The 27,393-nt window shown below is 39.2% G+C and overlaps 2 protein-coding genes across 9 annotated transcripts in view; both read left to right on the forward strand.

The window, feature by feature from the left end:
- The window catches only part of twnk (twinkle mtDNA helicase), a 49,417-nt gene that overhangs the window by 10,026 nt on the left and 11,998 nt on the right, over positions 1 to 27,393 (forward strand). The window contains exons 4-9 of one of the 3 annotated variants that reach the window (XM_062057267.1): positions 1,701 to 1,941; positions 2,009 to 2,116; positions 8,998 to 9,139; positions 14,338 to 14,662; positions 17,648 to 17,747; positions 24,452 to 24,484. In XM_062057267.1, the coding sequence (XP_061913251.1) occupies positions 1,701 to 1,941; positions 2,009 to 2,116; positions 8,998 to 9,139; positions 14,338 to 14,662; positions 17,648 to 17,661 (830 nt within the window). In that variant the 3' untranslated portion in view covers positions 17,662 to 17,747; positions 24,452 to 24,484. Of the gene's footprint in view, positions 1 to 1,700; positions 1,942 to 2,008; positions 2,117 to 8,997; positions 9,140 to 14,337; positions 15,977 to 17,647; positions 17,748 to 24,451; positions 24,485 to 27,393 lie in introns of those variants that run through there. The other 2 variants (XM_062057266.1, XM_062057268.1) reach the window with 2 other exon arrangements.
- LOC133656279 (leucine zipper putative tumor suppressor 2 homolog) overlaps positions 17,646 to 27,393 on the forward strand; it is a 31,211-nt gene continuing 21,463 nt past the window's right edge. For 2 of the 6 annotated variants that reach the window (XM_062057269.1, XM_062057275.1), the window contains exons 1-2: positions 24,267 to 24,497; positions 24,602 to 24,637. The gene's annotated coding sequence lies outside the window, so the exon portion shown is untranslated. Of the gene's footprint in view, positions 17,748 to 24,266; positions 24,498 to 24,601; positions 24,638 to 27,393 lie in introns of those variants that run through there. The other 4 variants (XM_062057270.1, XM_062057272.1, XM_062057271.1 and 1 more) reach the window with 3 other exon arrangements.

A 27,393-nucleotide genomic window follows, 5' to 3' on the forward strand; every position in this document is an offset into this window, starting at 1 on the left:
TTGTACTTTTGCATATGCATCCATGTTTATGGATGTATGTTATATTGTCTTTATATTCCAGCGAGTTCATCCATTTTTGGGGGGAATTGAGGGGATTATTATGATGCGTTCAAGAGTCTTACGGCCTGAGGGAAGAAGCTGTTACAGAACCTGGAGGTTCTGCTACAGAGGCTGCGGAACCTCTTTCTAGAGTCCAGCAGTGAAAACAGTCTTTGGTGGGGGTGGGAGGAGTCTCTGCAGATTTTCTGAGCCCTGGTCAGGCAGCGGCTTTTTGCCATCTCCTGGATAGGAGGAAGAGGAGTCCTGATGATCTTTTCCGCCGTCCTCACCACTCTCTGGAGAGACTTCCAGTCTGAGGCACTGCAGGCTCCAGTCCAGACAGACATGCTGTTGGTCAGCAGGCTCTCTATAGTGCCTCTGTAGAATGTGCTGAGAATGGGGGGAGGGAGCTGTGCTATTTTCATCCGACGCAAAAAGTGCATGCGCTGCTGAGCTCTTTTTACAAGAGCTCCGGTGTGTAGGGACCAGGTCATATTGTCAGTTATCTGCACCCCCAGGAACTTGGTGCTGCTTACCATCTCCACCGCTGTGCCGTTGATGTAGAGTGGAGCGTGGCTGGACTGGTGCTTCTTGAAATCGACAATGATCTCCTTGGTCTTGTCGACGTTCAGGACCAGGTTGTTGGTTCTGCACCAGTCAACCAGATGTTTCACCTCCCTGTAGTCCATGTCGTTGTCGTCACGGATGAGGCCCTCTACTGTCGTGTACTTCACAATGTGGTTAGTAGTGGACCTGGCGCAGCAGTCATGGGTCATCAACGTGAACAGCAGCGGACTCAGGATGCCGCCCTGGGGGGAGCCGGTGCTCAGGGAGATGGCACTGGAGGTGTTGTTGCCCACTCTCACAGATTGGGGTCTGTCTGTGAGGAAGTCAAGCAGCCAGTTGCATAGGGGGTACTGAATCCAAAGGGGGCCAGTTTGCTCAGCAAGTGCTGCGGGATGATGGTGTTGAATGCAGAGTTGAAGTCCAGAAACAACATCCGCACGTGTGTGTCCTTTCCTTCCAGATTTGCTAAGCTCAGGTGGAGTGCAGAGGAGATGGCGTCCTCTGTGGAGCGGTTAGGGCGATAAGCGAACTGGTATGGGTCGAATGTGGGGGGAAGTCTGGAGACAATGTATTCCTTTACCAGCCTCTCGGAGCACTTCATTACAGATGTTTTTTGGGATAAGTCAGTATTTTAACATAAAAGTGTTTGATTGTGAGGCATTAAAAGCCACAAAATGCAAAGGGTCCATCAGACCCACGAACACTGGCTGAGTAACAACAATATGAACACCACACAAGGGTTAATGAAGTGTAAGAAAATAGTGTAAACATGTAGAACTGAGAAGAACTATTTTCTGCAGGTTTAGTGGCAGGAAGTTACAGCTGTGCTCTAAAGGGTGAGCACGGCTAAGGTAGTTTGGTATTAGCGCTCTTGCCTTGCATCGTTTACAGACCACATTGGTCTGACTAGGGTCCCTTTTGAAAAATCTAGCCCAGATTAGAGAAGAGTATTTTTTGTCCTGGACCTGGTCACAAATAAAAGGTGTCACAAACTTTGTTATGATAAATAATGTTCGATTTGTGGTCATCTTTGTGCCAAAATGATTTACACATAAAGAATAGAAGGTGACGCCGCGTGCGTTGTGCTTTTGCAGGTCCGACGGGTAGCGGGAAGACCACCTTCATCAGCGAGCTGGCTCTGGACCTGTGCATGCAGGGCGTCAACACGCTGTGGGGCAGCTTCGAGATCAACAACGTGCGCCTGGCCAAGATCATGCTGACCCAGTTCGCCCTGCAGCGGCTGGAGGAGAACCTGGAGCAGTACGACTTCTGGGCGGACAAGTTCGAGGAGCTGCCGCTCTACTTCATGACCTTCCACGGCCAGCAGAACATCAAGTGGGTCACGCCGCGTGCTGTGGGCGTGATGGCGGCCTGCTGACCCTTGTCCCCAAACTGTCTGCAGGTCCGTGCTGGACACCATGCAGCACGCCGTCTACCTCTACGATATCAACCACGTGGTCATCGACAACCTGCAGTTCATGATGGGACAGGAGAACCTCTCCATTGACAAGTAAGTTCAAACTACCGTTATTATCTCCATAAGTTAGGGGTGTAACGGTACGTGTATTTGTATTGAACCGTTTCGGTACGGGGGTTCCGGTTCGGTTCGGAGGCGTACCGAACGAGTTTCCACACGGACATATTAAGTAGCGTAACGCACGTTGTGTAAACAATGCACACCGAGGCACAACACGCATTGTTTACTCAAAATGCCGGACATTTGAGGCATTCAAGAAACTGACCATACGTCCTCTTTTCACCGGACATGTCCTCTTTTGCGGAGCTGTCGGGGCGGAGTTTCTTAAAGGCCTACTGAAAGCCACTACCACAGACCACGCAGTCTGATAGTTTATATATCAATGATGAAATGTTAACATTGCAACACATGCCAATACGGCCGGGTTAACTTATAAAGTGACATTTTAAATTTCCCGGGAAATATCCGTCTGAAAACGTCTCGGTATGATGACGTTTGCGCGTGACGTCAAGCGTTGAATCCGACATTTTGGAATAGCACGGTTGCCAGCTTAAAGGCCTACTGAAAGCCACTACTAGCGACCACGCGGTCTGATAGTTTATATATCAATGATGAAATCTTAACATTGCAACACATGCCAATACGGCCGGGTTAACTTATAAAGTGCCATTTTAAATTTCCCGCCACACTTCCGGTTGAAAAAGCCTTCGAAGGATGACGTATGCGCGCGACGTAGCCCGGGGAACAGAGGTATGCCTTCTCCATTGAATACAATACAAAAAAGCTCTGTTTTCATTTCATAATTCCACAGTATTCTGGACATCTGTGTTGGTGAATCTTTTGCAATTTGTTTAATGAACAATGGAGGCTGCAAAGAAGGACGTTGTAGGTGGCTGTAGCAACACAAGGACCACTTACTCGGATAGCAGACGCCTAGCCGATGCTAGCAGACGCCTAGCCGATGCTAGCAGACGCCTAGCCGATGCTAGCAGACGCCTAGCCGATGCTAGCAGACCCACCGCACGGATGATCTGGTGAAGTCCTTCGTCGCGCCGTCAATCGCTGGAACGCAGGTGAGCACGGGTGTTGCTGAGCAAAGCAGATGAGGGCTGGCTGGCGTAGGTGGAGCGCTAATGTTTTTATCATAGCTCTGTGAGCTCCGGTTGCTAAGTTAGCCTTTGCGTCGTTAGCAACAGCATTGTTAAGCTTTGCCAGGCTGAGATCTATTAACCGTGTAGTTACATGTACATGGTTTAATAGTATTGTCGATATTCTGTCTATCCTTCCAGTCAGGGATTTATTTATTTTGTTTCTATCTGCATTTGAGACAGATGCTATCACGTTAGCTCATGCTAAAGAGCTTCGTCGATGTATTGTCGTGGAGATAAAAGTCACTGTGAATGTCCATTTCGCGTTCTCGACTCTCATTTTCAAGAGGATATAGTATCCCAGGTGGTTTAAAATACAAATCCGTGATCCACAATAGAAAAAGGAGAGAGTGTGGAATCCAATGAGCCAGCTTGTACCTAAGTTACGGTCAGAGCGAAAAAAAATATGTATTTCACTGCATTCTAGTCCTTCACTCTAACGTTCCTCGTCCACGAATCTTTCATCCTCGCTCAAATTAATGGGGTAATCGTCACTTTCACGGTCCGAATAGCTCTAGTTGTGTTGAAAACAATAGGAAAATATGAGGGAGTGAACAACTGACAACGTCACGCTACTTCCGGTAGGGGCAAGGTTTTTTTTTATCAGAGACCAAAAGTTGCGAACTTTATCGACGTTGTTCTCTACTAAATCCTTTCAGCAAAAATATGGCAATATCGCAAAATGATCAAGTATGACACATAGAATGGATCTGCTATCCCCGTTTGAATAAAAAAATTAATTTCAGTAGGCCTTTAAGTCGTCTGTTTTCACCACATAATTCCACAGTATTCTGGACATCCGTGTTGGTGAATCTTTTGCAATTTGTTTAATGGACAATGAAGACTGCAAAGAAGAAAGCTGTAGATGGGATCGGTGTATTAGCGGCTAGCTACAGCAACACAACCAGGAGGACTTTGAGTTGGATAGCAGACGCGCTATCCGACGCTAGCCGCCGACCGCATCGATGATCGGGTGAAGTCTTTCGTCACGCCGCCGATCGCTGGAACGCAGGTGAGCACGGGTGTTGATGAGCAGATGAGGGCTGGCGTAGGTGGAGAGCTAATGTTTTTAGCATAGCTCTGTCGAGGTCCCGTAGCTAAGTTAGCTTCAATGGCGTCGTTAGCAACAGCATTGCTATAGGCTGGACAATTAACCGTGTGGTTACAGGTCCAGGGTTTGGTTCGGTATCTCCTGATAGTAGTATTGTTGATCTTCTGTCTATCCTTCCAGTCAGGGGCTTATTTCTTCTATTTCTATCTGCAGTTAAGCACGACGCTATCACGTTAGCTCCGTAGCTAAAGTGCTTCGCCGATGTATTGTCGTGGAGATAAAAGTCAATGTGAATGTCCATTTTGCAGTCTCGACTCTCATTTTCAAGAGGATATAGTATCCCAGGTGGTTTAAAATACAAATCCGTGATCCACAACAGAAAAAGGAGAAAGTGTGGAATCCAATGAGCCAGCTTGTACCTAAGTTACGGTCAGAGGGAAAAAAGATACGTCCTGCAATGCACTCTAATCCTTCACTCTCACGTTCCTCATCCACGAATCTTTCATCCTCGCTCAAATTAATGGGGTAATCGTCGCTTTCTCGGTCCGAATCGCTCTCGCTGCTGGTGTAAACAATGTTCAAATGGGAGGAGTCCTTCAACCTGTGACGTCACGCTACTTCCGGTACAGGCAAGGCTTTTTTTTATCAGCGACCAAAAGTTGCGAACTTTATCGTCGATGTTCTCTACTAAATCCTTTCAGCAAAAATTATGGCAATATCGCGAAATGATCAAATATGACACAGAATGGATCTGCTATCCCCGTTTAAATAAGAACATTTCATTTCAGTAGGCCTTTAAATGCCTCAAATGTCCGGCATTTTGAGTGAGGGTTGCGTGTATTTTCAGTGTACGTTCAGGGTTAAGAAGGGGTTAAAAACAAAATGCAGCAGCATTGGTGAGGGAGGGGCAGAGACAGAGAGAGAGAGAGTTATGATAAATGCGCATGCATCGCCAGGCTCTGCTTTTTATCCATAGATTTATCACATTTAATTTTTTATTATCTACAGCAGGGGTGTCAAAAGTGTGCCCCGGAGGCCATTTGTGGCCCACAGCTAATGTTTTAAAGGCCCACGGCACGTTCTAAAAATACTATTAAAATAAACAAAAACATAAGAAAAGTGAAATAAAAAAGCTTAAAGGTTAAATGTCATGTAGAAAAAGTTGCAATGTTGACTAATAAAACAAAGCTGGGTTTTTTTTCTTTCAAACTGTCATTGCTCAAAACATAATATTGAATCAAAATCAATGTTATTATGAATTATTGACCTATCCAAGGTTCCCATTACTTCACATCAAATATTCCACTAAGAAAAATATTTTTGGTGGAAGACTTTGCAAATTTGGTAAATAAATAACCCAAAAATTTGTATTTTGTTGTTTTCTTACTGTACCGAAAATGAACCGAACTGTGACCTCTACACCGAGGTACGTACCAAACCGAAATTTTTGTGTACCGTTACACCCCTACCTATAACCCATCAGATACTAAAGCCAAAAAAAAGCCCACTACTAGCAAAAATGAGTAAAAATGGAGAGTTTTTCTGCAAAGGGAAAAGGCCAGGGGCTCCCACTAATTCAACGTTATGGTGAGTTTTTTTCATGTATTCATTTTTCATGCACTTACCGTATTTTTCGGAGTATAAGTTGCACCGGCCGAAAATGCATAATAAAGAAGGAAAAAAACATATAAGTCGCACTGGAGTGTAAGTCGCATTTTTTGGGGAAATGTATTTGATAAAAGCCAACACCAAGAATAGACATTTGAAAGGCAATTTAAAATAAATAAAGAATAGTGAACAACACGCTGAATAAGTGTATGTTATATGAGGCTAGGGCTGCAACAACTAATCGATTAAAATCGATTACCAAAATAGTTGGAGATTAATTTAGTCATCGATTCGTTGGAACTATGCGCGAAGGCTCTTTTTTTAAATTTATTTTTATAAACCTTTATTTATAAACTGCAATATTTACAAACAGCTGAGAAACAATAATCAAAATACGTACAAAAACAGTACAAAACAGCGCCAGGGCGGCGGTTAGGCTACGTCTCATGAGGTGGCGTAAGCTAGCCAATGATGTGTCATGTGCAGCTCACGTGACGACGGCGTCTCCTTTGCTGGAAAAATTCGAAAAATGGCGCAGGAAAACACGACCGATAGTTTAGCGGAGAAACATCTTGAGGTTATTGCTTCAATGGAGAAAAGTGTACGACCTAAGTCGTCAAAAGTGTGGGAACACTTCACTTTAAAGACTTCAAAGAAGAGCGTTTCCTGCAAAATGGCACGGAAGTACAACATTGCTTCTGGAGCATTGCTTCTGGAGCACCTGAAGAAGAAACATGTTGGAGCCATGGATGAAGGGAAGAACTCACAGTACGTAACTTTCTAAATCCATAGTGGCAACAAGCATTCATGAGTTCAGCTTTTTTGCGAGTAACGTTACAGTTATGCCTTTGTTGCAACGCGGGGCTGATAATGTGTCTCCGGCACATTTGACTCCGTTTTGAGAGAGAAAACGCACGCTTACCAATTTGGAAATAAACGTAACGGACAGAAATATCTCAGGTTGGTTTCATAATGGATCAATGTAGCCGGGCCGATAAAGCTATATAAATATATTTAGATTTGAGTGACGCTTTAGTATAACTAAACGTTATGAAGGTGCTGGAATATTTCATGCTATTATTTAGAGGCAGCCTAAAATGAATCCTTTATTATTCACAACAGAAACGTGTACAATATCTGATTCAGTTCTGATGAGTTACATTTCTGTGTTATTATTGGTGTATGCTGCACCCCCAATGTCCACAACATGGTGCCAGTATGCTGGTTTTTTGCAATAAAATACTGGAAAGGATAGAAATGTAGTTTGTCTCTTTTATCCGATTATTAATCGAAGTAATAATCGACAGATTAGTCGATTATCAAATTAATCGTTAGTTGCAGCCCTATATGAGGCATAAATAACCAACTGAGAAGGTGCCTGGTATGTTAACGTAACATATTATGGTAAGAGTCATTCAAATAACTATAACATATAGAACATGCTATACGTTCACCAAACAATCTGTCACTCCTAATCGCTAAATCCCATGAAATCTTATACGTCTAGTCTCTTACGTGAATGAGATCAATAATATTATTTGATATTTGACGCTAATGTGTTCATCATTTCACACATAAGTCGCTCCTGAGTATAAGTCGCACCCCCGGCCAAACTATGAAAAAAACTGCGACTTATAGTTGCCATATTTATCTGCCACACATGGAAGGCCGGTCCGTGAAAATAATGCCTTCATTAAACCGGTCCCTGGTGCCAAAAAGGTTGGGGACCCCTGCTATACAGTACTGTACATCACACAAACATAACAAGGAGGTGACAAGCTAAAACAACAACGACGACAAGCTCAACTGTCCTGCACACACACACAAGTCTCTTTTGGTGCCCTCACAATCCAACAGAAATCCCCCAAAATCCTTCACTTTACCAACCATATTGCGACAATAATAAACCTTTAAAAAGGTCAAATCCGTCATCAATATATACTATATTGCCAAAAGTATTTGGCCACCTGCCTTTACTCACATATGCACTTGAAGAGCCATCCCATGGAATTGTCCAAAATCCTGGAGCATTCAAAGTTCCTTTCACTGGAACTAAGGGGCCAAGCCCAACTCCTGAAAAAACAACCCCACACCATAATTCCTCCTCCACCAAATTTCACACCCGGCACAATGCAGTCCGAAATGTAGCGTTCTCCTGGCAACCTCCAAACCCAGACTGGATGAAGTCCTTGTGCTCAAATACTAGTGTGGCCTCAATAGCCCTGCTGTAGTGTGTAGCATGCTGGTTTTTATTTTATTTTTTTTAAATAAATTTTGATGTCTATTTTACTGTTTTAATTGGTTTTACCCTTTAAAATCGTTTTTAATCATATTTATTTTTTATATTGTCTCTGTATTGGTTTTTTATTCATTTATTCTTTGTTTTTATTCAGTCATTGGTGTAGCATAATATTGTTTTTAATATTGTTTTTAATATCGTTTTTAATAATGTTTTTAATATTGTTTTTAACATGGCTGTGCAGCACTTTGGAAACATTCTTGTTGTGTAAATGTGCTATATAAATAAAGTGGATTGGATTGGATTGGGAATGATCTGCACATGTGATGGAGGAATGCACAGTGCAGGGTTGAAATTCTACTGAATTTGCATTAAATCATGTGGTTTTAGCTAATGATCATGCTGCAAGATCTAGCATGTTGCATTCAATGTTTATTTCCCGTTAATTCCCATGGAAAGTTTCCAACTTTGAATATTCCCGGAATTTGGCAACCCTAGCTGTGATAGAAGTCCGCTTTGGCATGTTTTTGCAAAAAAAGTCTGTTCTCGTCACAATGAAATGTTGCTGTGGCAGGAAGCCAGCTTCATCCATCTCCTCAATACCAGCAAGCACAAAATGGCTTCCAGCGGGGCACAAAATGGATGAATGAAGATGATCGCACACACTTGGCTCCATCTAATAGTTCCTAAGTCAAAAAGTGCAAAAAGATGGGTTCTAAAATGGAGGTTCCACTGTGCGATTTAATCATAGATGTGATATATTTCCCAGCCTTTTGATGGCATTTCATTACTAGAATGTTCTTTTCCACCTTGACTTTCAGTCTATTGACGTTTGGTGACACAGAGAGGTTTTGTGTTCATGCTCCAGGTTCGCCGTGCAGGACCACATCATCGCCGCCTTCAGGAAGTTTGCCACCAACTCCAGCTGCCACGTCACGCTCATCATCCACCCCAGGAAGGAGGAGGACGACCGCGAGCTGCAGACTGCATCCATATTTGGCTCGGCAAAGGTGCGAGCGCAATGGCTCTTTCTCTTCTAACTTCCTCCCTTTTGCCACTTGGCAAACCCTAACCCACCTGGTTGGCAAACCCTAATAACCCATCTGGTTGGCAAACCCTAACCCACCTGGTCAGCAAACCCTAATAACCCATCTGGTTGGCAAACCCTAACCCACCTGGTTGGCAAACCCTAATAACCCATCTGGTTGGCAAACCCTAACCCACCTGGTCAGCAAACCCTAATAACCCATCTGGTTGGCAAACCCTAACCCACCTGGTTGGCAAACCCTAATAACCCATCTGGTTGGCAAACCCTAACCCACCTGGTCAGCAAACCCTAATAACCCATCTGGTTGGCAAACCCTAACCCACCTGGTTGGCAAACCCTAATAACCCATCTGGTTGGCAAACCCTAACCCACCTGGTCAGCAAACCCTAATAACCCATCTGGTTGGCAAACCCTAACAACCCATCTGGTTGGTAAACCCTAACCCACCTGGTCAGCAAACCCTAATAACCCATCTGGTTGGCAAACCCTAACCCACCTGGTCAGCAAACCCTAATAACCCATTTGGTTGGCAAACCCTAACCCACCTGGTCAGCAAACCCTAATAACCCATCTGGTTGGCAAACCCTAACCCACCTGGTTGGCAAACCCTAACCCACCTGGTTGGCAAACCCTAATAACCCATCTGGTTGGCAAACCCTAACCCACCTGGTCAGCAAACCCTAATAACCCATCTGGTTGGCAAACCCTAACAACCCATCTGGTTGGTAAACCCTAACCCACCTGGTCAGCAAACCCTAATAACCCATCTGGTTGGCAAACCCTAACCCACCTGGTCAGCAAACCCTAATAACCCATCTGGTTGGCAAACCCTAACCCACCTGGTTGGCAAACCCTAATAACCCATCTGGTCAGCAAACCCTAACCCACCTGGTCAGCAAACCCTAATAACCCACCTGGTTGGCAAACCCTAACCCACCTGGTTGGCAAACCCTAACCCACCTGGTCAGCAAACCCTAATAACCCACCTGGTTGGCAAACCCTAACCTACCTGGTTGGCAAACCCTAACCCACCTGGTTGGCAAACCCTAACCCACCTGGTCAGCAAACCCTAATAACCCATCTGGTCAGCAAACCCTAACCCACCTGGTCAGCAAACCCTAATAACCCACCTGGTTGGCAAACCCTAACCCACCTGGTCAGCAAACCCTAATAACCCACCTGGTTGGCAAACCCTAACCTACCTGGTTGGCAAACCCTAACCCACCTGGTTGGCAAACCCTAACCCACCTGGTCAGCAAACCCTAATAACCCACCTGGTTGGCAAACCCTAACCCACCTGGTCAGCAAACCCTAATAACCCATCTGGTTGGCAAACCCTAACCCACCTGGTCAGCAAACCCTAATAACCCATCTGGTTGGCAAACCCTAACCCACCTGGTTGGCAAACCCTAAAACCCATCTGGTCAGCAAACCCTAACCCACCTGGTCAGCAAACCCTAATAACCCACCTGGTTGGCAAACCCTAACCCACCTGGTTGGCAAACCCTAACCCACCTGGTCAGCAAACCCTAATAACCCACCTGGTTGGCAAACCCTAACCTACCTGGTTGGCAAACCCTAACCCACCTGGTTGGCAAACCCTAACCCACCTGGTCAGCAAACCCTAATAACCCATCTGGTCAGCAAACCCTAACCCACCTGGTCAGCAAACCCTAATAACCCACCTGGTTGGCAAACCCTAACCCACCTGGTTGGCAAACCCTAATAACCCACCTGGTTGGCAAACCCTAACCCACCTGGTTGGCAAACCCTAACCCACCTGGTTGGCAAACCCTAACCCACCTGGTCAGCAAACCCTAATAACCCACCTGGTCAGCAAACCCTAATAACCCACCTGGTTGGCAAACCCTAATAACCCACCTGGTCAGCAAACCCTAATAACCCACCTGGTTGGCAAACCCTAACCCACCTGGTTGGCAAACCCTAACCCACCTGGTCGGCAAACCCTAATAACCCACCTGGTCAGCAAACCCTAATAACCCACCTGGTTGGCAAACCCTAACCCATCTGGTTGGCAAACCCTAACCCGCCTGGTTGGCAAACCCTAACCCGCGTGGTTGACAAACCCTAACCCGCCTGGTTGGCAAACCCTAACCCACCTGGTTGGTCACTTTAAACATCAACCAAAGAGAACCATATATCAACTCTTCATTGATCAATTGTAGATCAGACCTACTTCCTGTTCCCGTCTACAGCACTAAGCCTTCTGGGTAATGTAGTATATACACTTCCTATTTATATATTTATTTATCCTATTTAAGACAATTAGGAACATATTCTTACTTGCAATGCTGACCTGGCAAAAAAGGCAGCTTTTACATGTTAGAGATGTTGAAGTGTGATGATAATTCTTAGCGTTTTATGCTAGCACTACTTGCTGTCCATATCCTACCCCCCCCCCCTCCACACCCCTGATTGTAAATGTAAATAATTCAATGTGATTATCTTGTGTGATGACTGTATTATGATGATAGTATATATGATAGTACCGTATATATCTGTATCATGAATCAATTTAAGTGGACCCCGACTTAAACAAGTTGAAAAACTTATTGGGGTGTTACCATTTAGTGGTCAATTGTACGGAATATGTACTTCACTGTGCAACCTACTAATACAAGTCTCAATCAATCAAAAAAAAGCAATTTAGCTAATCTCATACTGTTGAATCTAATAATCACGGATTTCATTACTTGGCGCCATTTTAGAAGTATGCTAGCTGTTCAATTGTGTACGTGCTAACAATATTTTTTCAATGTTTTGTGCTAGTATTTTAGCTAATGATGTACTTTTTAAACCTTATAATCATGGATTTTGTTACTCAGTGCCAACTTAAAAGAATGCCAGCTGTTCACATGTTATCATGCGAACATTAACATGCTAACAATATTATTTCAATGTTTTGTACGAGCATATTAGCAAATGTTGTACTTTTTAAACTGAACAATCATGGATTTTAGTTATTCAACGGCAATTTAAAGTTATGCGAGCTGTTAACATGCTAACAATAATATGCTAATGTTTTGTGCTAGCATTTTAGCTCATTTTGTACTTTTTAAACCTAATAATCCTGGATTTCGTTACTCAGTGCCAACTAAAAAGTATGCCAGCTGTTTACATGTTTACATGCTAACATTAACATGCTAACAATACCTGCTAATGTTTTGTGCTAGTGTTTTAGCTAATTTTGTACTTTTTAAACCTAATAATCATGGATTTTAAGTGCCAACTTAAAAAGTATGCCAGCTGTTCACATGTTAACATGCTAACAATATAATTTCAATGTTTTGTGCTAGCATTTTAAGCTAATTTTGTACTTTTTAAACTGAACAATCAGCAAATCCGTTACTCATGATTGTTTGTTTTTTTTTGTTTTTTTTACTTCTTATGTTTCTAGATTCTTATTTTGGTTGTTGTATGCCCTTTTTTGTCAAAGTAAACTTTTGTTTGACAATTTAAAACTTTATATGGCAAACACAAAATATGCAATATTTTCCCCCAAAATGTGAACTAATTGGATGGAGCCTTCAATCGTTCATAACATCATTGATTCATAATTTTTTTGGTTTGTTTTAAAAATAAATGTTCTTAAAATTCTACGGGATCCAAAAGGGCCCCACTCATAAAAATGTTTAAAAAAATAAGTCTTTCAACACTTAAGTCTTTACAGCAACTTCAGAGCCATCTGTTTATTACAAGTTTATAAAAATGTTTTATTTGTTAATTTTATATCCCTTTTTGTCAAAGAAAACATTGTGATGTGTGTGTGTGTGTGCGTGTGTGTGTGTGTGTGTGTGTGTGTGTGTGTGTGTGTGTGTGTGTGTGTGTGTGTGTGTGTGTGTGTGTGTGTGTGTGTGTGTGTGTGTGTGTGTGTGTGTGTGTGTGTGTGTGTGTATATATATACAAGTACATATATATATATATATATACAAGTATATATATATATATCTGTCTGTCGATTATAAGTTTTTAGTTTTGTTATGTCAAACACACATATTATGCAGTATTTCCCCAAAAAATATTTCAAAGTGTAATATTTGACATGACGTAATTGGAACCTTGAATAGGTCAATCATTCATAACAACATTGATCCATCATATTTTTATTTTTTTTTAGCACAGACTGTTTTTAAAAAGAAATGTTATTAAAATTCTAGGGGACCCAAAAGGTCCCAGCTCATAAAATTTGTAAAAATAAGTCATTGTTCGTTTTATATCCCTTTTTGTCAAAGAAAAAGTTGTATTTATATATATATATATATATATATATATATATATATATATATATATATATATATATATATATATATATATATATATTAGGGCTGCAACTAACGATTAATTTGATCATCGATTAATCTGTCGATTATTACTTCGATTAATCGATTAATGCTCGGATAAAAGAGACAAACTACATTTCTATCCTTTCCAGTATTTTATTGGAAAAAAAACAGCATACTGGCACCATACTTATTTTGATTATTGTTTCTCAGCTGTTTGTACATGTTGCAGTTTATAAAATAAAAAAATTGCCTCTGCGCATGCTCATAGCATAGATCCAACGAATCGATGACTAAATTAATCGCCAACTATTTTTATAATCGATTTAGTCTTAATTAGATTATCCAAAAAATAGTGCTCGATACCGTGGTAGAGCGCAATATATATATTTATATATATATATAGATATATATCTATATATATACAGTATATATATATATATATATATATGTCTATTATGCGTTTTTTTGTTTTTTAAAATGTTTTCTATTTGTTTTTTGTCAAAGAAAACGTTGTTCGTTGTATGTCGAACACACCAATTATGCAATATTTCCCCTCAAAATGTAATATTTGATGTGAAATAATTGGAGCCTTGAATAAGTCAATAATTTATAACGACATTGATTTTGTGTTATTATACTCAACATAAAACTTGTTCTTGTTCAATTTCGCTACTTTGCTCCTTTATTCCCATTTTTTTGGTGTGTTTTTTTTCCAATGGCATTTTTAGAACGAGCCTTGGGCCGTACTTTGGGCAGCCTGGTTTAAAGTGACCAATCAGAAAGGAGGGAGAGAATGACAGCGAGTACTTTTGCACGCCTACAAAATTGGGCACTTGTTTTGTTGTGTGCGAGACAGGCCAGCCAAGAGGCGGACAACGTGCTCATCCTGCAGGAGAAGAAGCTGGTCACCTGTCCCGGCCGCCGCTCCCTGCAGGTGACCAAGAACCGCTTTGACGGCGACGTGGGCATCTTCCCCCTGGACTTCCTCAAGTCCTCGCTCACCTTCTCGGCACCCATCAAGGGCAAACACAAGCTGAGGAAGGTGGCCGCCAAGCCAGAGGAGGGCGAGGGCGAGGACGAGCAAGGCGGCGAGGCGTCCCCGAAGAAGGAGGTCGTCAAACGGGAGAAGTCTGCCAAAAAGTCATCACAACCTGCCAAGAACCCCCCAACAGAGAAGAAAGGTAATTAAAGTTGATGGGCAAGTTCTCCGTGATCATTTCAACATTTACTACTGACTCCATAATCCTTTATGTGATCCCTCAAACATTTTCTACACTTTTTAATAAACACTTTGGTATGGAGGTTGTGGTCATTGCTGGCCAGCAGGGGGCAGTGTGTGCCACTGACCTCAACCTTATCTTACCAAGCACTGAAAAATCATTGCGTGGATATTTATATCTTTTTTTTCAATTTATAAAAAGGTTAAAATTAAATATGTATGTAAAGACAACAAAGTTAACTATTTTTTCTCTTTACATTTCATTTTTTGCTTAATTTTTGCAGTTTAGTTTGTTTCATTTAATTTCTACAATGTGCCACGGGCACCGCTAGTTGGTGTGGTGAATGTCCCAGTGAACCCAGTCCGGGGTGTCCAAACTGTGGCCCACCGACGTCCTCAAAGTGGCCCGCGAGTTTAATAAGGAATCTTACCCGCAGGGAGATTGCATTCATTTTACAAGTCTAACCTTTTTGATGTTGCGTTTTTTTCGCCATCTAGTGGACAAAATGTGTTTTTCCTTTCCTGCATTTATTCATGTGACCCAATGCAAACAACCTTCCCTAGTCATGGTATAAAAAAAAATAAAAATACAACCAACACAAAATGTCAACAGACATGGTCACTGAACTTTGTGGATATTATTTTTTTTAAAACATCCATTCACCATAACAAACTCCAAAATTATTACAAAGCATGATGGGAAAAATGCAAAACACTGTCCACACTTATTCATGTTTGGCGCATTTTCACTGCTTGCTGTTTCTGGTAGATTAAAAAACAAGATAAATACACTGATTACATACTTCATAAAAATACTGTAGTTGTTTGTACTACATTTTATTGTATTGTCGTGCAAACAATATTTTGTTACCTAAAAGCTTGTCACATGTTGAAATGGTGATCTTTTTGAGGGGGCTGAACATCCATTAAATTAAAAAATCAAACAAAAAACAAACTGCATCACACAACCAATAAAACTGGTATCCCCCAAGTCCTGCTGTACCTACAGACGTAATCTTTACATTGTGTTTTTGTTTTGTGTTTGTGTAACGTTAGTCCCGCAAATACACCGCACATATTACCACAAACATCCATGAACTAAATTAGTCATGAACAAGTTTCTTTACTAAACTGTCAATAAAAATTTGAGTGCAAATGAAACCACTTTAGTCGTAATTTTTGCGCTTCAGAATTTTTTTTAGGACTCCTTCTGTTTAATATTGTCATTACTGCCACAAGTGGTGGGAATGTGTACTACCACTGCGGCCCATACCAACCACGGCTGAGAAACGGGTTTATAGGCGGTCAAACAAGGGGTGGTTAAGAAACAGCAGTAACATATATTGACGTACATTCAGGGCCGGCCCGTGGCATAGGCCGTATAGGCAAATGCTGAGGGCGCCGTCCATCAGGGGGCGCCAAGCCAGTGCCACAAATGTTGGAGGAAAAAAAAAAAAAAAGTTGGTACTATTATTTCTAAATACAAAAAATAATCCCACGTTAATTAAAATGCAAAGTAAAGCCTATTTAATAGAAATATTATTTGTTACAACATTACGCCCCCTCCCTTCCCGTATCATGACTCTTACCACATCAAAAAATCAACACAAGATGTCAAAACGGCCAAAACTGTCAGGTGCCCGGGGAAGAAAAAATAGAAAAGAAGAGGATAAACGAGAAAAAGACAGAGGTAGCAGGTAGGTAACGTTAGCCTACATGAAATTATTTGTCTGTTACAGAATGTGATAGTAACCTGGCTTTTTAGCATTAAGCTAATATTACATGATTCGGCAATTGCTAATCAATAAATAGCTAGTTCTGTTTTAAAGTCGGGTTAATATTGTGGAGGGGGCTAAATTGTTATGGAAAATAATAATGTTAGGTAATTACAGTACTCCCACCTTACATTCCTCAGGGACATTTGTATTAGATCTCTTCAGCAGGTGTTTTTTGTTTGCATTGTTACTGCCTTCTGGTTAGCTAATGTTTGCCCTGCAGGTAATAGTCACTTTTCCACCCATTTATATATTAGGTTTAGTTGTAAGCCTAGTTGTTAAAGTGCACATCATTAATGTTAATTAAGCAATATCACATGAGAGGGAATGCTGTTTTTTAGATAGAGCACTGCTGTGATTCAGTTAAAGATAATCATAACATAACATTCTCATATAATATGTTAATTTGCTTTCTTTAAGTAAAAAAAAAGGTAAACGACAAAGCTATTCAGTTTCTTGTGAGTATATACACTTCTTGCCTAGGGCGCCAGATTGGTTAGGGCCAGGCCTGCGTACATTAATGTACAAAATATATCACAGTACCCCCAACATTATGTTTAATGCAAAAGTGAAAGTAGATCATCTTCCTGGCCAGGATTATTATCATTCAGAGAGTTCCACATCCAGGAGATGGCCTCACAGATGAGCCAGGAGGCTGAAATGAGTCATTGAGCAATTACCTGGCGGCCATTATCTCCTTTTAACAATGAAGATAATTGCACGTGTGGAGCAAAGGCCCTAAGACAGGGATTTATTATTATTGTTATATGCAGCCTATACATGATGATCAATTTTTGGAAGCAGTTTATGACCAATAGGAGAAGAGAACCATCGCATCCATCCAACTATGTGTTGCTTGCACACAAATAGGTCAGCCCAGTGTGTGTGTGTGTGTGCTAATTTACTCCTTATTTGCAAGATATTTTTACATGAAACGTGACCTATAAGGAGTTGCTTTGAAGTATGCATTTTGGGAGCTTTCTGGGTCAAAGGGTTATTTATTTATAGCAGGGGTGCCTACACTCTTTCTGCAGGCGAGCAGCGTTTTAAAAAAATAAATAAATAAATCTGGCAGCAGCCAGCGTCGTCTCACAAGACCCTCGGGTGCCGTGAATGTCAATCAAGTGACCTAAGTGACGTCTTGGTGAAGATTGATGATCCATCATTTTTAGGTCTATTTTTTTAACGCCTGGCTGGCGATGGACTGACACACCCTCCACCATCCACCACCAGCTCGCCATCCACCTAATGGACACCCCTGTGAGGCAACAGGTGAGTTTTTCATTCATTCATTTTTTTTTATTCATCTCCTTCATTGATGTGCATTTTTGATCAATAGACAATTAAACTTTAGCAACTAAACACATATTTGCACACACAGAAGGAACAGGATGAAGAAAATCGTATATTTCCTGCACCCCTTCAACATAATAAGTAGTCTTACTTCACGGATAGCCCAGATTCCATACTTGCCAACCTTGAGACCTCCGATATCGGGAGGTGGGGGGTGGGGGCGGGGCGGGGGGCGTGGTTAAGAGGGGAATATATTTAAGCTAGAATTCACCAACTCAAGTATTTCATATATATATATGTATGAAATACTTGACTTTCAGTTAATTCTAGCTATATATATATATATATTTATTTTATTATACATATAAATAAAATAAATACTTGAATTTCAGTGTTCTGGAGGCTATCCAGTAGATGGCAGTATTGTCCTGTTAAAGAGTGTCACAACATCGCTGTTTACGGCAGACGAACTGCTTTACGGTAGACTAAACGTGACCGCTGTTGTTGTGTGTTACCGCGCTGGGAGGACGTTAATGAAACTGCCTAACAATAAACCCACATAAGAAACCAAGAACTCGCCCTCCATCATTCTACAGTTATGACGTCATTGGACAGGCAAGCTGTTTATATTGTGGGAAAGGGGACGTGTCCCCACTCAGGTCCGCATCGAGCTGGAGGGGGCGTGGCCTCCAGCTCCGGCTAATACCGGGAGTTTGTCGGGTAGAACATTTCTGCCGGGAGGTTATCGGGAGAGGCGCTGAATACCGGGAGTCTCCCGGTAAAAACGGGAGGGTTGGCAAGTATGCCAGATTCACAAGCATACAAACCAAACAAATACATCCAAATATAATGAAAACAAACAAAAAACACAACAAGTGCAAAACTTTATGAAGTACAAACCGAACAAAAGAAGTAATATACCGTATTTTTCGGACTATAAGTCGCTCCGGAGTATAAGTTGCACCGGCCGAAAATGCATAATAAAGAAGGAAAAAAACATATATAAGTCACACTGGAGTATAAGTCGCATTTTTTGGGGAAATGTATTTGATAAAAGCCAACAGCAAGAATAGACATTTGAAAGGCAATTTAAAATGTCTAAAGAATAGTGAACAACAGGCTGAATAAGTGTACGTTATATGAGGCATAAATAAGCAACTGGTATGTTAACGTAACATATTATGGTAAGAGTCATTCAAATAACTATAACATATAGAACATGCTATACGTTTACCAAACAATCTGTCACTCCTAATCGCTAAATCCCATGAAGTCTTATACGTCTAGTCTCTTACGTGAATGAGATAAATAATATTATTTTATTTTTTACGCTAACGTGTTAATCATTTCAGACATAAGTCGCTCCTGAGTATAAGTCGCACCCCTGGCCAAACTATGAAAAAACTGCAATTCATAGCCCTAAAAATACACCTCACGGGATGATACAAAACCAGAAAAAAATAAGTAAAATAATAAATATAAAGCAACATGTAGACACTTACGGCTGTCCATATGATCAAATTCCTAGTTTGTGAACCCGTTCTCAAACAATGGCAATAAAACTATTCTGATTCTGATTCTTATATATTTTTTTCAATTAGAATATATTTCTACAATCTTTTATCTCATTGTAAAGATAATTCCATAGTTGAACCCCCACCACTGATATACACATTTGTTTTAAAGTTGTCCTTGAATACTGATGTTGGAAATGATCTTTTCTTCTATGCTCTTCATTCTCAGAAGTCATGACAAACATTTTTTTGTAAATATGCTGGCAATGTTTTACTTTTAGCCTTAAACATAACACATAATGTCTGTAACTTTACTACACTGCAAAAACTGAAATCTAAGTAAGATGAAATATCTGAAATAAGGGTGATATTTGCTTATTTTCTGTCTGATAAGACAATTCTTCTCACTAAGCAGATTTTATGTTAGAGTGTTTTACTTGTTTTAAGGGTTTTGGTCCTGAATGATCTCAGTAAGATATTACAGCTTGTTGCTGAGATTTGATGAGCTATATTGAGTAAAACATGCTTGAAACTAGAATATCAAGTGTTGCAAAGCTGTGTCATCAACACTCACAAGTACTTTTTTAAAGTCATCATTTCTTATTTCAAGCATGAAAAAAAAATCATGATTTTGACACAATTGTGTCTCATAATTAAAACAGATGACAGCCAAATGGACTTTGCTGTTTTATTTTCAATGAAACAAGAGAAAATAGGTACTCATATAGTAGTACAGTTAGCGCAGCACAGTAAACTGACAGTTTATATTTCAACATTTAACATGTGACATTTCAAACAATTTTGAACAGAAATAGTTCATGCACATTCAGATAAATTCTTCAAAATTACAATTTAAAAATATTTGGCCGGGGGCCGGGCTGTATATATGCGCACTAATTGACTGAAAGAGCACGCACTTGGCGTGATGATGTCATGTTATCCATGGAAAAATGCATTTTTAGACAATATGATTTGCCTGAGCGTTGCCTTTTTGCCTTTCCGTTAAGAACAATAAATTAGTTTTTAGTATAAGTTTGCTGGTTTCAAGAAATTTAATGTTGAGCGCATATCATTATGTCAAGATAATGGCACTAGCATTTACTTCATTTAAGAATATTTTTCAACATATTGAGCAAAAAGGTCTCTCTTTTTTTTTCTACCAAGAAAAGTGCACTTGTTATTAGTGAGAATATACTTATTTGAAGCTATTTTTGGGTTCATTGAGGTTAGCTAGTTTGACTTGTTTTGGAAAGTCTTGACAAGCCGAATTTTCTTGTTCTATTGGCAGATAGAATACCCCTCATTTTTGTATTTTCTTTTCTTGTTTTTCAACACTGACTTTTTGCAGTGTAGCTCCTGTAGTTTCAATAAAGCAGAATTAATAAAAAGTGTGTTATATTTGGCCGGGGGCCGGGCTGTATATATGCGCACTAATTGACTGAAAGAGCACGCACTTGGCGCGATGATGTCATGTTATCCATGGAAAAATGCATTTTTAGACAATATGATTTGCCTGAGCGTTGCCTTTTTGCCTTTCCGTTAAGAACAAAAAATTAGTTTTTAGTATAAGTTTGCTGGTTTCAAGAAATTTAATGTTGAGCGCATATCATTATGTCAAGATAACGGCACTAGCATTTACTTCATTTAAGAATATTTTTCAACATATTGAGCAAAAAGGTCTCTTTTTTTTTTCTACCAAGAAAAGTGCACTTGTTATTAGTGAGAATATACTTATTTTAAGCTATTTTTGGCTTCATTGAGGTTAGCTAGTTTGACTTGTTTTGGAAAGTCTTGACAAGCCGAATTTTCTTGTTCTATTGGCAGATTATTTTGCTTAGTTCAAATGAAATACCCCTCATTTTTGTATTTTCTTTTCTTGTTTTTGAACACTGACTTTTTGCAGTGTAGCTCCTGTAGTTTCAATAAAGCAGAATTAATAAATAGTATGTTATATTTGGCCGGGGGCCGGGCTGTATATATGCGCACTAATTGACTGAAAGAGCACGCACTTGGCGTGATGATGTCATGTTATCCATGGAAAAATGCATTTTTAGACAATATGATTTGCCTGAGCGTTGCCTTTTTGCCTTTCCGTTAAGAACAATCAATTATTTTTTAGTATAAGTTTGCTGGTTTCAAGAAATGTAATGTTGAGCGCATATCATTATGTCAAGATAATGGCACTAGCATTTACTTCATTTAAGAATCTTTTTCAACATATTGAGCAAAAAGGTCTCTCTTTTTTTTCTACCAAGAAAAGTGCACTTGTTATTAGTGAGAATATACTTATTTGAAGCTATTTTTGGGTTCATTGAGGTTAGCTAGTTTGACTTGTTTTGGAAAGTCTTGACAAGCCGAATTTTCTTGTTCTATTGGCAGATAGAATACCCCTCATTTTTGTATTTTCTTTTCTTGTTTTTCAACACTGACTTTTTGCAATGTAGCTCTTGTAGTTTCAATACAGCAGAATTAATAAATAGTATGTTCGAGATAATCTGCTTTATGAATAATCCTTATAGCTCTTTTCTGTAGTTGATACAATGCCTTTATATTACTCTCTTATGTGTTCCCCCACACTTCCACACAGTAGCTGGCAATATAAGTGCACAATACAATATACGCATTGCCCTATTATCTAATATTTGACCTTCTTTAATATAAAAATACTCTTAGACATCTTTTTCCGTACATGTGCAATTAGAGATTTCCATGTCAGACCGTCATCCAGTATCACTCCTAAACATCTCAGTTCAGAAACCCTTTCAATATCAATTCCATCTATTGACAGTTTGATCCTTTCCTCCCTTTTCCTCTTACAGGGGTTAGGGTTAATCATGTTTGAATCTTTTTTTTTTTGTTAAACCTCTTCAACTTTGTTGTTGTACTTCAATGAAAAAGACGCCAGTATTGAGGTCAGTCAGCCATGACTTTTTAGTTTTGTTTTTTTACATATGTATACAATATACGGGGCAGAGAACACAGAACAGGTTGTGCAGGAACAGCCTGAGAGTTGATGGGATCTCCTAAACACTGCTGTCCCGGTTGGAAGTGTCCAATTGTTTGCCTTTTTAACGGCCGAGGTGACAGCTGCCAACACAACAATATGTCCTCACTCAAACTATTTATTCACGTTCTCTCTGAAAGTGTGTGATCAGTGGGGAGAGTATAGGTGTTTGTACTAAAGCCAGTCCTTCTATATACACTACAAAACTCATTGTTGATAACAACACTGACATTGATTGATTGATTGAGACTTTTATTAGTAGGTTTCACAGTGAAGTACATATTCCGTACAATTGACCACTAAATGGTAACACCCGAATAAGTTTTTCAACTTGTTTAAGTCGGGGTCCACTTAAATTGATTCATGATACAGATATATACTATCATATATACTATCATCATAATACAGTCATCACACAAGATAATCACATTGAATTATTTACATTATTTACAATCAGGGGTGTGGAGGGGGGGGGGGGGTATGGACATCAAGTAGTGGACATAGAGAGAGAGAGAGAGAGAGAGAGAGAGAGAGAGAGAGAGAGATCAGAAGGCATAAGAAAAAGAAAAAGTATCTGCATTTGATTGTTTACATTTGATTATTAGCAATCCGGGGAGGGTGTTAGTTTAGGGTTGTAGCTGCCTGGAGGTGAACTTTTATTGCGGTTTTGAAGGAGGATAGAGATGCCCTTTCTTTTATACCTGTTGGGAGCGCATTCCACATTGATGTGGCATAGAAAGAGAATGAGTTAAGACCTTTGTTAGTTCGGAATCTGGGCTCCCCCTGGTGTTGTGGTTATGGCGGTCATTTACGTTAAGGAAGTAGTTTGACATGTACTTCGGTATCAGGGAGGTGTAGTGGATTTTATAGACTAGGCTCAGTGCAAGTTGTTTAACTCTGTCCTCCACCCTGAGCCAGCCCACTTTAGAGAAGTGGGTAGGAGTGAGGTGGGATCTGGGGTGGAGGTCTAGAAGTAACCTGACTAGCTTGTTCTGAGATGTTTGGAGTTTAGATTTGAGGGTTTTGGAGGTGCTAGGGTACCAGGAGGTGCATGCGTAATCGAAAAAGGGTTGAACGAGAGTTCCCGCCAGAATCCTCAAGGTGCTTTTGTTGACCAGAGAGGAAATTCTGTAGAGAAATCTCGTTCGTTTTGATTTAAAAAAATCAGCACGAATAATTTTTTTTTTGTAGGTGAACATTTTTATATATTGTGCGCCAGAGTTGAAATTATTATTTTATTATATTATTATTTGTATTTATTTTTATTTTTTTTTGGATTTTATTTTATTTTATTTTATTAGTATCAAATGATTCAAGTCGGTCAAAAAAAAAAGTTAATTAAAATAATCCAATGGTAAAATAATATTTAAATGTATAAATAAATTGAACAGTAATAAAATTAATAGGATTTCAGGCAAATTGATGCACTTTCACAACTCTTTTCTGTTACAGACTTTAAAAAAAATTAAGTTATCCTTTGTTGTAAGTCGATCTATATTTCTTTCTTTTTTCTTTTATGTTTTCTTTCACGTTAGTAAGGATACAATGTTATGCAGTGGTACACTTTGATAGACAAATGACACTATTTATTGTCAAGGCGGTGAGTAGTAAAATAAAATAATTGAGAAGGACTGCTTTTGAGTCTAGATAAAACAATATTGATGACAACAATCTTTGTTGATGTGTCAAATTCAGAGGTACTGATTTTTTTTATTTTTTTTTTAATGGGAGCATCAAAAAAAGGCACAGTGCAAAAAGTAAAAGCTGACATTTAGACACTAATAATACACTTAATTTTTAAATAGCGTACTGTACATATTTTTGGCTTTTTACCAAAATACGCAAAAAAAAGTAATGTAAAAGTTTGGACACGCCGGATTTATATGTGTCATGTCATGTAAATGAATAATTTGGTGTACATTCTGCCTCGTTAGTGACTTCCAGGTGCAGCGCCCCACCACTCTTATTTTGAAAGGTCCAACAGGATGTGGGTCCTGCTCGCCACTCGCCAGCTTGCCAGGCTTGAACCCACAAGTCTGCGTGTGTGGCGGCAGCTCAGCGGCGACCATAAAATGTCATCCATGTAAACATTTGAGAAAGTTTTGCGACAATAGCTTTTTCTTTATTCCGTTGGTTTTTTTTGCGTTTTTTTTGGACACACAAAGAAGACAAAAGTCCCCCCCAGCAGACTACAGGACTGTCCCAGACATGGTAGGTTAGCTAACAATCTTTGTTTTTACTCCGCTAATCATTTATTTGACTTCAATGTTTCACAATTGTCCCTTTTTTTCTCTCTATTGATGTTCATGTTACAGTAGAAATGGAGTCGTTTATCGCTGGCAGCTGACTCTGTGAGTGTTAACTTTAGCCCTGCTAGTCAAGGTGTGCGTTCAATTATTAGACATTGAAGCTAACATGACTAATTAAATAGGTCACATTAATGTCATATTCATGTCTTAAACGGGCTGATTGAAGCTTATTTCCTGCTCAGACTTCAACTAAACACATGTCCTTATCGGTTTGATCAAAACCACCTCTTAAAAAAACTATCTTTAGCAGAGATTTACAGTAAAACGTACAGTGGCTGTGCTAAAAACAATAATAAATATGTCTACGGTGGCCCATAAGGTCATCGTGTAGTAACATGACCCTGAGTTAAAAACACGTGTTTGTCATTGAATTTTTATTTTCATTAACGGGAGTTTAAAAACAAATGATTAGTTTCATTGTGTTTCATTTTGAAATTAAAATAGGGAAAAAAAAAACGTCCCTTTTTGGGTGTCAGAGCGCAAAAAAACATCTATTTATTATCATTATTATTGTGTGAATGTCCAAACATTAACACAAAAACGTTTTGGAAATTTACATAATAATAATAAATATCTGTTTTTGTGTAGAATGTTATTGTGTGAATGTTTGGATATTTACACAATAATAATAATAAATAGATGTTGTTTTGGTGTAGAATGTTATGTGTGAATGTTTGGACATTCACACAATAAAAATAATGATAAATAGATGTTGTTTTGGTGTAGAATGTTATGTGTGAATGTTTGGACATTCACACAATAATAATAATGATAAATAGATGTTTTTTGGTGTAGAATGTTATATGTGTGAATGCTTGGACATTCACACAATAATAATAAATATGTGTGTTTTTGGTGTAGAATGATATATATGTGAATGCTTGGACATTCACACAATGATGATAATGTTTTTGTGTGTAGAATGTTATTGTGTGAATGTTTGGACATTCACACAATAATAATAATGATAAAAAGATGTTTTTTGGTGTAGAATGTTATATGTGTAAATGCTTGGACAATCACACAATAATAATAAATATATGTGTTTTTGGTGTAGAATGATATATATGTGAATGCTTGGACATTCACACAATGATAATAATGTTTTTGTGTGTAGAATGTTATTGTGTGAATGCTTGGACATTCACACAATAATAATAATGATAAATAGATGTTTTTTGGTGTAGAATGTTATATGTGTGAATGCTTGGACAATCACACAATAATAATAAATAGATGTTTTTTTGGTGTAGAATGATATATGTGTGAATGCTTGGACATTCACACAATGATAATAAAAAATGTTTTTTGTGTGTAGAATGTAAATGTGTGAATGTTTGGACATTCACACAATAATAATAATGATAAATAGATGTTTTTTTGGTGTAGAATGTTATATGCGTGAATGCTTGGACATTCACACAATAATAATAAATTTATGTGTTTTTGGTGTAGAATGATATATGTGTGAATGCTTGGACATTCACACAATGATGATAATGTTTTTGTGTGTAGAATGTTATTGTGTGAATGTTTGGACATTCACACAATAATAATAATGATAAATAGATGTTTTTTGTGTTGGTTGATCTTCAATCAATCAATCAAAGTTGACTTCTATAGCCCTAAATCACGAGTGTCTCAAAGGGCTGCACAACCCACAACGACATCCTCGGCTCAGATCCCACATCAGGGCAAGGAAAAACTCAACCCAATGGGATAACAATGAGAAACCTTGGAGGTGACCGCAGATGTGGGACCCCTTCCTGGGCGACCGGTGCAATGGACGTCTAGTGGATCTAGTTAATAGTGTGAGAGTCCAGTCCATAGTGGATCTAACATAATAGTGTGAGAGTCCTGTCCATAGTGGATCTAACATAATAGTGTGAGAGTCCAGTCCATAGTGGATCTAACATAATAGTGTGAGAGTCCAGTCCATAGTGGATCTAACATAATAGTGAGAGTCCAGTCCATAGTGGATCTAGCATAATAGTGAGAGTCCAGTCCATAGTGGATCTAACATAATAGTGTGAGAGTCCAGTCCATAGTGGATCTAACATAATAGTGTGAGAGTCCAGTCCATAGTGGATCTAACATAATAGTGTGAGAGTCCAGTCCATAGTGGATCTAACATAATAGTGTGAGAGTCCAGTCCATAGTGGATCTAACATAATAGTGTGAGAGTCCAGTCCGTAGTGACTCAGCCAGGGTTTGAACTCACAACCTACCCATCTCAGGGCGGACACTCTAACCACTTGGCCTCTGAGTAGATGTTATTGTGTGAATGTTTGGACATTCACACAATGATAATAATAATAATAATAACATATCTATATGTTTTTTGGTGTAGAATGTTATATGTGTAAATGCTTGGACATTCACACAATGATAATAATAATAATAACAAATAGATGTTTTTTTGTGTAGAATGTTATTGTGTGAATGTTTGGACATTCATACAATAATAATAATGATAAATATATGTTTTTTGGTGTAGAATGTTATGTGTGTGAATGCTTGGACATTCACACAATAATAATAACAGAATTAATAATAAATATATGTTTTTTTTGGTGTAGAATGATATATGTGTGAATGTTTGGGCATTCACACAATGATAATAATAACATATATATATATATGTTTTTTGGTGTAGAATGTTATATGTGTAAATGCTTGGACATTCACACAATGATAATAATAATAATAACAAATATATGTTTTTTTGTGTAGAATGTTATTGTGTGAATGTTTGGACATTCATACAATAATAATAATGATAAATAGATGTTTTTTGG

This window comes from Entelurus aequoreus, linkage group LG08 (assembly GCF_033978785.1).
Source record: "Entelurus aequoreus isolate RoL-2023_Sb linkage group LG08, RoL_Eaeq_v1.1, whole genome shotgun sequence".
Taxonomy (NCBI): Eukaryota; Metazoa; Chordata; class Actinopteri; order Syngnathiformes; family Syngnathidae; genus Entelurus; species Entelurus aequoreus.